This window comes from Aquarana catesbeiana, linkage group LG10, assembly GCF_042186555.1.
Source record: "Aquarana catesbeiana isolate 2022-GZ linkage group LG10, ASM4218655v1, whole genome shotgun sequence".
NCBI classification, from domain to species: Eukaryota; Metazoa; Chordata; class Amphibia; order Anura; family Ranidae; genus Aquarana; species Aquarana catesbeiana.
The window spans coordinates 127,631,742-127,645,344 of record NC_133333.1 but is presented as its reverse complement, the minus strand read 5'-3'; the positions used below and the strand labels follow the sequence as shown (position 1 = coordinate 127,645,344).

General features: G+C 42.3%; 1 protein-coding gene across 2 annotated transcripts in view; it reads right to left on the bottom strand.

The window, feature by feature from the left end:
- The window catches only part of ZSWIM9 (zinc finger SWIM-type containing 9), a 67,104-nt gene that overhangs the window by 39,465 nt on the left and 14,036 nt on the right, over nucleotides 1-13,603 (bottom strand). For both annotated transcript variants that reach the window (XM_073602592.1, XM_073602593.1), the window contains one exon: nucleotides 10,665-10,876. In XM_073602592.1, the coding sequence (XP_073458693.1) occupies nucleotides 10,665-10,876 (212 nt within the window). The remainder of the gene's footprint in view (nucleotides 1-10,664; nucleotides 10,877-13,603) is intronic.

Here is a 13,603-nt window from a genome sequence, read left to right as displayed (position 1 = left end):
AATAGATGGCTTTACCATGCCACATACAGTGGATATAGAAAGTCTACACATCCCTGTTAAAATGTCAAGTTTCTGATAACTTTTTGCACCTTTAATGTGACCTATAAACTGTACAACTCAGTTGAAACAAATGTAAATCTTTTAAGTGGAGGCAAGTAAAAATAAAAAACGAACATAATATGGTTGCATAAGTGTGCACACCCTTAAACTAAATTTTATTAGAGCACTCAGTCTTTTTGGGTATGATCAGCATGGCACATATTAACTTGGCAATATTTGCCCACTCTTATTTGCAAAAACACTCCAAATCTGTTAGATTGCAAGGGCATCTCCTGTGCACAGCCCTCTTCAGATCACGCCACAGATTTTCAAATCGGATTCATGTCTGGGCCATTCCAAAACTTGAATCTTCTTCTGGTGAAGCCATTCCTTTGGATGTATGCTTTGGGTCTTTGTCATGCTGAAAGATGAAGTTCCACTTCATGTTCAGCTTTATAGCAGAAGCCTCTACCTTGACTAAGGCCCCTATTCAAGCTGAAGAAAAACAGCCTCAAAAGCATGATGCTGCCACCACCATGCTTCTCAGTGGGTATGGTGTTCTTTTGGTGATGTGCAGTGTTTTTGCGCCAAACATATCTTTTGGAATTATGGCCAAAAAGTTAAACCTTGGTTTCATGAGACCATAACACATTTTTCCACACTTGGGAGACTTCAGATGTGTTTTTGCAAAATTTAGCCAGGCTTGAATGATTTTCTTTATAAGAAAAAGCTTCTGTCTTGCCACTCTACCCCATAGCTCAGAGGTATGAAGAATACGGGAGATTGTTGTCACATGTACCACACAGCTAGTACTTGCCAGATATTCCTGCAGCTCCCTTAATGTTGCTGTTGGCCTCTTGGCAGCCTCCCTGACCAGTTTTCTTCTAGTCTTTTCATCAATTTTGGAGGGATGTCCAGCTCTTGGAAATGTCACTGTTGTGCCATATTTTCTCCACTTGATGATGACTGTCTTTACTGTGCTCCATGGTATATCTAATGTCTTGGAAATTCTTTTGTACCCTTCTCCCGATACCTTTTAACAATGAGAGCCCTCTGATGCTTTGGAAGCTCTATGCGGACCTACTAGAAAAGCTGAACTTCATTTGGGGTTAATCACAGGCACTTTAAAATGATGGCAAGTGTGTGCTTAATTCTGAACACAGCTACATCCCCAGTTATAAGAGGGTGTACACACTTATGCAACCACATTATTTTAGATTTTTGTTTTTCTTCCCCTCTCCTAAAAGTTTTCAGTTTGTTTTTCAATTGAGCTGTACAGTTTATAGGTCACATCAAAAAGGAAAAAAAGTTCTGAAATGATTTATCTTTGTCTCATTTTTTTTTACATCACAGAAACCCGACATTTAAACAGATATGTGTAGACTTTTTATATCCACTGTATGCGTCATTTACATTTAGATCATAATGTGTACAACTTGTTGAAACATTGATTACCAATAGCCAGTAAAGGGCATCTCCTGGCACAAACAATTCCTACAATCCTAGCCTTTAGACTTGGAAGAGTGGGGGGCGTAAGATGTCAGTGGGAGGGTCACTGGTTAATCTAGTTTGGTACCACTGGGTATATTGAAAACATTGTACTATACATTATTGAGTAAGTAAAACCAAGGTGTGAATAAAGGATTCCCAAACTGTGCAGAAATTTTGGACCCTTGAGTCCTTACGCAAGAAGGCCTCCACCCATTCCATATGGACAACATAAGATAATTTAGCTAAGAACAGAGAAGTGGTGGGGGGTTCCAGGTACATCCCGTGATGAATAGTTTTCCATCCCACATAAGAAGGTGTTTACAGCCTCTCGATATTTTCCTTCCCCATTTTAGCCCAAGTTTCAAAAGCCTTGCATTATATTCATTAAAGTTATTCTAAGGACAGAAGGTTTTTTAATCTTAATACATTCTATGCATTAAGATAAAAAACCTTCAGTGTGCAGCAGCCCCCTAATACTTACCTGCCCCCCCATCTCGATCCACGAGTGCCTCTGCTGTCCAGGACTCTCCCACCTGATTAGCTGAGGTACAGCAGCGGTCACATTGGCTCCTGCTGCTGTCAAAGTCAGTTAGCCAATGAGGGGAGGGAGGGGGCAGGGCTGAACTGTGGCTCCCTGTCTGAATGGACACACAGCTATGGCTTGGGTGCCCCCATAGCAAGCTGCTTGCTGTAGGGGAAATGAACAGGAGGGAGGGGCCAAGAGAGCCGGTGAGGGACCTGAGAAGAGGAGGATCTCGGCTGCTCTGTGCAAAACCACTGCACAGAGCAGGTAAATTAAAAGGGAGACTTTGGTATCACTTTCACCAGTTCTGTAACAGCGCGCCAAATCCCCAGGCCCAGGCCAATGAGATCCTTCCCTTGCATGTTTAAGTGTAAACACAGCAGGGGAAGTGATGCATCTCTCCTCATGTCGGTCTTTTCCGTTCCAGACCGAGAGGAGAGAGCATCTAAAAGTAAGTTGCACAACGCTACACTGACACCAGGTCACATAGGCACACAATTCACCCCCCGATCACCCTCCCCCCGTTAACCCCTTCACCACCTGTCACTGTGTCACCCAGTACAGCAATCAGATATTTTTTTTGATCTCTGTACTGGTGACAAAAATCAGAGTTAGGGTTATTAGTCTTAGGCCCAAATAGGTCTAGGGACCCCTCTACCCCCCCCCCCCCCCAATAAAGGTTTAATCTCTTGATTACCCCGTCACCTGTGATCACAGTATAAGTGTCACGAGTGACGCAGTTTAGCTATTTTTTTTATAGCATCAGTGCACCCGCCATATTTTACCCAATAAAGGTTTAACCCCCTGATCACCCGGCGGGTGTTTAAAGTTAGGTTTTAGCGTCAGATAGGGTCTGCCTCGCCCCAGGCAGCGTCAGATTAGTGCCAGTACCGCTAACACCCACGCATGCACCATTCGCCTCCCTTAGTAGTATAGTGTCCGAACGGATCGATATCTGATCAGATCTTTACTAGCGTCCATAGCAGTTTAGGGTTTCCAAAAACGCAGTGTTAGCAGGATCAGCCCAGATACCTGCTAGCACCTGCATTTAGCCCCTCCACCCAGCCCACCCAAGTGCAGTATCAATCGATCACTGTCACTTACAAAACACATAACTGCAGGGTTTTCAGAGTCAGGCCTGATCCCCGCTAACAGTTTTTTTTTTTTGCAGCGTTTGAAGCAGTCTCTGACAGTCAGGTGCTTTTTTACCTGTGAGTCTCACTACTGTACCAGTAAATTAAGAAACCAAAATCCATACAGCAGTGAAGGTCAGGCATACCAGACCCCGATCTTCTGCTGTCGTTGAGGTACAAGAACCACAGGTCCCTCGTATGCAGCAGAGAGCCAGTACTAGCACCGCTATTCCTTCTGGTGAACTGCCACCAGTGGCCTAGTACATCCTGGTCATATATCCAGCACTGCAGTAACACTTGGTGATGTGGCAAGTCCCATAAGTGCAGTTCAAGCTGGCGAGGTGGCAAGCACGAGTAGTATCCCGCTGCCACAAAGAAGAAAACAAACACAGGCCTGTCGAGCCCATAGTGCCCTTCCTGCTGCATTCGCCAATCCTAATTGGGAACCTACCACTTCGGCAGCACCCGTACTTCCGCCATTCACTGGCCAACCCGGAATTCAGGTGGAAACAGTTGATTTTACATCACTTGATTTTTATTCGCTGTTTTTCACCCAAGATCTCTATAGATTTATTGTGGATCAAAGCAATTTGTATGCTGGTCAATTCACCGCCGCTGACCCTTGCCAGAGATTGGAAACCAATTACGGTTTCTGAATTTAAGACCTTTCTGGGCCTATCCCTCCTCATGGGCATAACTAAAAAGAGTAAGTTGCAGTCATATTGGTCCACTGACCCAATTCACCATATGCCCTTGTTCTCTGCCTCCATGGCCAGCAGATCTTGCGGTTCATGTCCTTCAGTGACAATGATCTGTCGTCCTTGGGGTGACCCTGGATTTGATCGGCTCTACAAAATTCGGCCCCTCGTAAACCACTTGAACCAACGTTTTGCAGCCTTTTTTACTCCGATCGAGTTGTATGCGTTGCTAAGTCCCTGATTAAGTTTTCTGGCCGCTTGTCTATCTTTCCAGCAAGCGTGCCAGATATGGGGTCAAGATGTATAAGCTCTGTGACAGGGCCACAGGCTATACATGTAGTTTTATGGTTTAGAAGGAAGAGATAGTCACATAGAGCCGGAGAACTGCCCAGACTACATAGGGAGTGCTGGTAAGATAGTGTGGGACTTGGTGTCACCCTTATTCGGAAAGGGGTACCACATGTACGTGGACCTCAAATGACCAGTTGTTGGCGCCGTACCCAATTGCCTTTAAGGCCAGACGCTGGTACAAAAAAAAAGGTGTCTGTTTATTTCAGTTGGCTTTGCTGAACGCTTTTAAGCTATACAAAGCTTCAGGACGGACTGGATCCTTCCTTAAATTCCAGGAAGAGATCATCAGAGCCCTTCTGTTTCCAGACAGTGCTCTTGCCCAACTTCCCAATCCAAATGCAGTGAGCCGGCTGCATGAGAGGCATTTTTCTTTTGTCCTCCCTGGTACCCCTACCCAAGGAAACCCCCACAAAAGATGTCATGTCTGCAGCAAACGTAGATTCAAGCGTGAAGGCACGTTTTTAATTTTCCCTCTTGTCCTGACCAACCTGGTCTCTGGATTGGTGAATGTTTCAAACGCTACCACACACTAATGGAGTTTTAGCGTAGGGTACAGCACCACACAGTCCTAGCCACACTAACACAGGGTCTCGAAAGATGTGATGGCAATCACATTTTGAGAGGCCCTAATCTGCAACGTTCAGTTTACAGGGTTTTTTTTTTTTTTTTTTTTTTTTTTTTTTTACAGTTTTTATAAAAGTGATTAAAAAAAAAAAAAAAAAAAAAAAAAAACACACACACACCCCACACAAAAAATATAAAATAAGAAAAACCTAAAATAGTTGTGGTTGTAGTTTTCTTCCCTCTCTCTATTGTTCTCTCTCATGTTCGCACTACTGTTCGCTCACCATTGTTCTATATATATCGTTCTCTCTCTGTTTTATTTTTACTATGTTTTATTGTATTTGCTTTGCAGGTATCGTACGTTATACTGTAATGTTTGTTTTATTGTTAACCATCACTTGCTTAGCAGGTACGCCATTCAGCTGCAGCACAGGTTTATTTTTCTTGATAGCAACAGTGTTTGCTCCCACGATACATAAAGCTGTGACTCCAGCGCTGTCGGAGGCGATTTCACCACCACAGTTAAAAAAACATGGTGCATGTATGCCCACCATTAGAAGTGGGTGGATAAAGGGCAGTATTCTAATGGTGGGCATACCCACCGATCAATCTTTTTCTCGTTCAGCCCACAGGGTGCATGAAAAAAACATTACAATGTATGCCCAACAAGGACCAGCAACGTACTGGTATGTTGCTAGACTGAGTGGTTATAACCAGAATGATGCCTGCAGGTTTAGGTATCATCTTGGTATCATTCTTTTCAGCCAGCGGTCGGCTTTCATATAAAAGCAATCCTAGCGGCTAATTAGCCTCTAGACTGCTTTTATAAGCAGTGGGAAGGAATGTCCCCCCCCCCTCCCACCGTCTTCCATGGTTTTCTCAGGCTCACCTGTTCCAACAGGGAACCCGAGAATGCAGCCGGTGGTTCAGCCAGCTTGCCATAGAGCTGATCAGAGACCAGAACGGCTCCAATCATCTCTATTGCCTAAGAAAACGGAAGCTATGAGCATTTCATGACTTAGGTTTCACCGGATATAAACAGAGCCATTGGGAAATTGGCAAAGCATTTTATCACACCGATCTTGGTGTGGTCAGATGCTTTGAGGGCAGAGGAGAGATCTAGGATCTAATAGACCCCCCTTTTAAATTAAAAAAAAAAAAAAAAAAAAAAGGGAGCACCTGTCACTACCTATTGCTATCATAGGGGATATTTTCATTCCCTGAGATAATCAATATTATTAAAAAATAAATAAATACAAAAAAATGAAAGGAACAGTTAAAAAATATAATAAAAAAGCAAAATAATTTAAAAAACAAAAAAAAAAAAAAAAAGCACCCTGTGCCCCCTGTGCTGACGCAAAGGCGAACGCAAGCGACGGTCTGGTGTCATATGTAAATAGCAATTGCACCATGCATGTGAGGTATCACCGTGAAGGTCAGACCGAGGGCAGTAATTTTAGCAGTAGACCTTCTCTGTAGATCTAAAATGGTAACCTGTAAAGGCTTTTAAAAATGTATGTAGCTTGTCGACGCTGCACGTTTGTGCGCAATTTTAAAGCATGTCGTGTTTGGTATCCATGTACTCAGCATAAGATCATCTTTTATTTCATCAAACATTTGGGCAATGTAGTGCGTTTTAGTGCATTAAAATAAAAAATAAAAAAAGTGTATTTTTTCAAAAAAAATCGCTGCGCAAATACTGTGTGAAAAAAAATTTGCAACACCCACCATTTTCATCTGTAGGGCCTTTGCTTTAAAAAAAAAAAAAAAATATATATATATATATATATATATATATATATATATATATATATATATATATATATATATATATATATATATATATATATATATATATATATATATATATATATATATATATATATATATATCTATAGATATATATCTATATCTATATATCTATATCTATATATCTATATATCTATATATCTATATATCTATATATCTATATAGATATATAGATATATAGATATATAGATATATAGATATATATATAGATATCTATATCTATATCAAATGTTTGAGGGTTCAAAGTAATTTTCTTGCAAAAAAAATTTTTTTTCCATGTAAACAAAAAGTGTCAGAAAGGGCTTTGTCTTCAAGCAGTTAGAAGAGTGGGTGATGTGTGACATAAGCTTCTAAATGCTGTACATAAAATACCAGGACAGTTCAAAACCTCCCCAAATGACCCCTTTTTGGAAAGTAGACACCCCAAGCTATTTGCCGATACACATGTTGAGTGCATATTTTTTATTTTGTCACAAGTTTCGGGAAATTTACTCTTTTTTTTTTGCACAAAGTTGTCACTAAGGGCTCTTTCACATGGGGTGGATCAGTGATGATCCGCCCCATGAACATCTGCTTGCTCAGCGGGGATCGCTCCGCCGATCCTCGCTGAGCAGGAAAATGACACTGTGCAGCGACGGACCTGTCAGAGCGCTGCTCTCCCCTATGGGGGAATCGGGTGATGACAGACCGTAGAGTCCGTCACCTGATCCGAAAACGGATGGAAAAGTAGGTTTTTCCTCCGTTACACTTTTTCGGATCGGAGCGGGTCGGATGTCAGCGGACATGTCACCGCTGACATCCGACGCTCCATAGACCTCCATGGAAGGTCCGTTCAGGTCCGCCTAAAAAACTGACAGGCGGACCTGAACGGACAGTCCGTGTGAAAGAGGCCTTAGAGATATATTGTTCAAACATGGCATGGCTATATGTGGAATTACACCCCAAAATGCATTCTGCTGCTTCTCCTGAGCGTCAGGATACCTCATTTTTGAGACTTTTTGGGAGCCTAGCCGCGTACAGGATCCCAAAAACCAATCACTGCCTTCAGGAAGGGTGTAAATTTTTGATTTTCCTCACTACCTATCACAAATTTGAAGGCCATAAAATACCAAGATAGCACAACACGACCCCCCCCAATGACCCCATTTTGGAAAGTAGACACCCCAAGGTATTTGCCAAGAGGCATGGTGAGTATTTTGCAGATCTCACTTATTTTTGAAAATGAAGAAAAGAAAAATGTAATTTTTTTTTTTTTTTTCAAAACTTTGTGACAAAAAGTGAGATCTGCAAAATACTCAACATGCCTCTCAGCAGATAGCTTGGGGTGTCTACTTTCCAAAATGGGGTCATTTGGGGGGGGGGGGGGGTTGTGCTAACTGGGCATTTCATGGCTTCCGAAATTGTGATAGGCAGCGAGGAGTAAAATCAAAAACGTACGGCCTAAGAAAGCCTGAAGGTGGTGATTTGTTTTCAGGGCCCCGTACGCAGTTAGACTGCCAAAAAGTTCCACGTGGTATCCCCGTACTCAGGAGAAGCAGCAGAATTCATTTTGGGGTGTAATTCCACATATAACCATGCCATGTTTGAACAATATATCATTTAGTGGCAACGTTGCGTAAAAAAAAAAAAAAAAAAAATTGTAATTTTCCCGAAACTTGTGGCAAACTATAAAATATTCCATGGACTCAACATGCCTTTCAGCAAATAGCTTGAAGTGTCTTCTTTACAAAATGGGGTCATTTGGGGGGGGTTTGTGCTTTCTTGGCATTTTATGGCCTTCAAAACTGATTGGTAGTGAGGAGTGAAAACAAAAATTTACACCCTTAGAAATCCTGAAGTATTGGTTTTTGGGGTCCTGTACGCGGCTAGGTTCCCAAAAAGTCTCACACATGTGGTATCCCCGTACTCAGGAGAAGCGTCAGAATTTATTTTGGGGTATAATTCCACATATAACCATGGCATGTGTGAGCAATATATAATTTAGTGACAACTTTGTGTAATTTTTTTTTTTTGGTCTTTTCAGTCGCTTGTGACAAAAAAATAAAATATTCAATGGGCTCAGCAATTTCCTTGGGATGTCTACTTTCCAAAATGGGGTCATTTGGGGGGAAGGGGGGGGTTGTACTGCCCTGCCATTTTAGCACCTCAAGAAATGAGATAGGCAGTCAAACTAAAAGCTGCATAATTTCCAGAAAATGTACCCTAGTTTGTATAACTTTTGCGCAAACCAATAAAATATACACTTATTGACTTTTTTTTTTACCAAAGACATGTGGCTGAATACATTTTGGCCTAAATGTATTACTAAAATTCAGTTTATTAATTTTTTTTTTATAACAAAAAGTAGAAAATATTTTTTTTTCAAAATTTTCGGTCTTTTTCCATTTATATCGCAAAAAAATAAAAATCAGAGGCAATTAAATACCATCAAAAGAAAGCTCTTTTTGTGGGTAAAAAAGGACGCAAATTTCATTTGGGTACAACACTGCATGACCGCGCAATTACCAGTTAAAGCAGCGCAGTGCCAAATTGTAAAAAGTCCTCCAGTCACTGAGCTGCCAAATCCCCCGGGGCTGAAGTGGTTAAGGTGAAAAACCTTTTGTGCTGCAGCTCGCCTCAGACCCTACCTTTTGCTTACCTGGGCCCGATCCAGCGACGTGCACGAGTGCAGTGGCTCCCGATGCTGTCTCCCTCCTCTTTGGACAGATTGATAACAGTAGGAGCCCTTGGCTCCCATTGCTGTCAATCAAAAGCTGCAACATGGGAGTGGGGGCAGGTCCTGCTGTCTGTAACAATGAATGCAGCAACAGGACTTAGGAGCTAGCGTGCATGGGTGCCCCCATGGAAAGAGGCATTCCGTGGGGGCACCTGCCAAAGAGGAGGGGCCTGGAGTGCCGGCAAGGGATCCCAGAAGAAGAGGATTGGGGCTGCTCTGTGCAAAATCATTGCACAGAGCAGGTAATTAGAGGCATGTTTATTTATTTATACGAGGCTTTAGTAACACTTTAAACTACTAAACCAAACTCAATGGTGTCAAACTCAATTTCATCACGGGCCGCATCAGAATTATCGTTACCCTTTAAGGGCCGGTTTTCTCAGAGTGCAGGGTTTAACTCTCTTTCACAGGTTGTTGTCCACATCTCACTGCCAACCCTCCTGGGCTCTGACCCCATCTTTGCCCCCATCTCCCTCCACAGCCCCCATCCCCCCCCCCATAAAAAAAGCACTCACATCTCACCTACCCAGCTCGGCTCTAGTACCCCCCAGCAGTGTAGGCGGCTCCACCTCTTTCACTTGCAGGGAGATCACTGGTTGGCATCTGTGCACCTCAGGCACACATGGGAATCACAGTGTCGCTTACTAGGAAATGCCCCATCCCACACTGCACCTGCATCTCCCTTGCCCCCGCCAAATGGTCCAATGTTGTGGCCATTCTTATTGTCAATTGCATTCTCGCATTAAAGATAAAAAAAGAAGGACTTAGAAGAGAGCCTAAAGCTGGTCAAACAATGCTTTAAAATTCATGTGATTCCTACTGAAACAGCCAAAATTCGAGCTGGGGCACCCAGTCAACCAAACAAAATAAATAAATAATAATATCGAAGGAACTGGGTGAAAATTTTTGACTGGACAGCAACTGCATCATATCACAAGCAGTCAATGTTCAAATATTTAGACAGCCACAAGTGCTGCAGCAGTCAAATATAATAGCCAGCAGTTAAGATGCCTCCATCCATGCTGTTTAGCATGGATGGGGGAATCTAGACAAAAGAAATCTAGGGCTGAATGAGATAATTCTAAACGTATGACTAGTTCGAGCTGTGAAAAAGATTAGAGCTTGTATTAAAGGTTCCCTTTAAAATGGACAGCCAAAACAGTTTTTTAAATGTTCCCAGAGGTTTTTAGGACTCCAGAAAAAGATCTCAACCCTTTTGCTTACAGATCTGATTGAGACTTTACTTCCAATAGCATGAACAGCAAGACTTCAAGGTAGAAGCAAAGACATAAAGAACAGACAGGAGGCATACAAAAAGCATGTGGGCATTTCCAAGTTACCTGGTATAGCTGCTGCACCCAAGGTTCACCATACTGTACTTCAGAGTCTGCACTGCCTCCGGGCTCATGTCTTCACTGCTCAAGAGCACAGAATTGCGAATGACAAATAAAATTTTCTGTTCTTCACACCAAATGCTTAGAAAGGACTGAAAATCATCCCAACTGCAAAATTCCATTTGCTCCAGTTCATTTTTTTCTTCTTCTTCACAAATCTGATAAAAAAAAAATGACCAGAACAATGAATTAGGATGCTGCCTAGTCTGTAAGGACCGTTGTACTTTTAAAACTTGTTGGGTTTTTTTTTTTTAGTATTTCCAGGAATACCAAACAACTCTGCAAGTTTAACCTGTCAGTTCTATTCCTTTCCTTGTGCTTTGCGAGCCATCACAGTAGGCCCAGACCAGTGTTAAAGTAGTGTTAAATGTACTAGCAGATTTAAATACACTAATACATTGAAGTCAAACTCCAGATAACACCTTATAATGAGTAAAAGCATTTTTTCCTCCTTTTGGGATAAAAGTTTTACATGACTAAACAAAAGCTGATCATTGTAGGAACCCGTCAGTGTTAAATGGTTTGTCTCATCCCTGTAAACTGATACACCTGGAGGATTGCTTGTTCTTTTGAAAAAGAAAAAAGACTTACCAGCTTGATCAGCAGATGAAAATAAAGGAAAGAAAGCCTAAAAATGAAAATGAATGCAGCCACATTTAAGAATCGGTAGGCTACAATATACCGCATTTATGGGCGTATAACACGCACCTTTTTTCCTTTGAAAATAGGGGGCAAATCACGGGTGCGTGCTATACGCCGATAGTGTACGTCGGAGGGGAACGAGAGCCGCCGGAATACACCGAGCTGTCATCTACTGTTTACTCTCCCACTCTGCCCTCACGTCACACACACAGTCCCGCCTCCTCCACCGGCATTGGACCAGTGTTCTGTCCATCACAGGAGCTGGTCCAATGCCGATGGCAGAGGCGGGACTGTGTGCATGTGAGAGCCAAGTAAACAGGAGATGACGGCTCTGTGATTTCCTGCACGGTTCAGGCTGCTTTGATGAGAGATGGTGAGGCTGCAGATGGGCATTGAGGCTAAAAAAAAAACAAACAAACAAACAAACGGCATCAGACTGCATTGATGGGAGATGGGCAGCAGATGGGCATTGGTCAGGCTGCATTCATGGGCACTGACCCTTAATTTGCTTTAAAGTTGTTTATTGAAAAAATATTTTTTTCCCCTGAAACTTCCCTCTTAAAATGAAGGTGCGCTTTATACGCTGATAAATACGGTAATAAATGTTTTTTCCAAGGCACTTAAGCTACACTTAACACCAGATCATATTGTACAATTGCTAGGTATTTATGACAATCTCCCCATTCAACCCCAAATTATTGCTTTTTTTATGTATCTTACTATGCAAGAAGAGAAATTCTTCTTAAATAGAAATGGACCTCACTGCCATCCTATAATGACTTGGTCCTGGCTGTCAAAGCCAAACTTTCTATGTACCAGGTGACATACATAGGCAGAGGCTGCCCATATAAAAATGACATTTGGGCCACACTGATGTGTGGTACAGCTTTTTTTCCTGACTTTTTGTTACATTGTAACTTTTAAAAAAAAGGTGTTTGCTTTTGGGTTAAATACTGCTTTCACTAAACCCAGCCCATGTCATTCCTGAATTCCTAATGCAATATATTCCTTTGTCCTGTTCTAGAAACATTCTCTCTACACTGAAGCTAAACTCATGCAGGGTGGCTGTCTGTAGAATTGTGTGATCCCCAATGATTGCACATCGGCATTACAGCATCAGCCTGTGTCCTAAAACTCTAAGTTGGTATCCAAAACTTCTATAATGTTGTAAATCTGCTTCTCCACCATGCACTGTGGTTCCTCTTGCTGGCACCTACGTCGATACAGGACATACAAGCAAAGGTAACGAACCACAGAATGCAATGGGGGACCAAGTATTCAACACATGAGGAAGTGTTGGATCATGTAAAGGCACAGAAACGAGAGAAACAAAAAAGCACCACCAAATGTAATAAATTACAAATAAATAGTAAAAAAAAAAAAAAAATAATAATAATACACTCACAAGAGATGTATTCCAAACAGCACTTAAATATCAGGCCAGTAGATGGCAGCCTCTCCACAGCCAAGGCAAATTTCTTGTGCAAGCAGCCTCTGTAAAGGAACAGTATCCAGCAAAGCACTGTACAGGAACTCAGGACGGAAGGCGTGATGATGTCACAGGGAGTGTGGCTAAACAGTTCGGGTGAAGCCGCCCCTTTGTCTGCTGAAAAACATGTAGCCAAGCCCCCTGTGACATCATCACGCCCTCGGGATGCTGTGTTTACCCCTTAGGCTCCTGGGCCATTACAGACTTTGCTCATGGACTCTTTTTTATACTTTAGAGGTTGGCATATTTTTTGCGCAATTGAGAGATTCAGGTGCGTACCTTCAGTCCACTCCCATGAATATGTGGGAAGTGTTGGATACCTGTAATTGTCAGAAAGTTTTAAGACACAGGGTTGTCGAAAGGTAAGTAAACAGAATCTCCTTTCTTAAGCTGCCACTGCTTTCGTTTGGACCCCAAAAACTAATGGTTGCATGCCCTTGCACATACTACTTGTAAATAGTTGAGAATGCACCTACACTTCCTCCATCAGGTCTTTTGAGCCCCCTACACATCGCTTCCCTAAATTGCCCCTCTGTTTCTCACCTGCACTGCCCTGTCACTTGTATACTGCTTCCGCTGTTGTGCCCCCTCTGTGCGTGTCTGATGTAGTGCCTCTTATTTTCCTTTAGCGTTTTGGTTTTCAGTCTCCTACAGGGGGAAAAGCACTACACAAGACACCCAAGGTACTAAGAAATCAGGTATTGACATCAGTAATCTAGGATCTCAGAATATCTTTCCCCTGCTCTGCTGACCT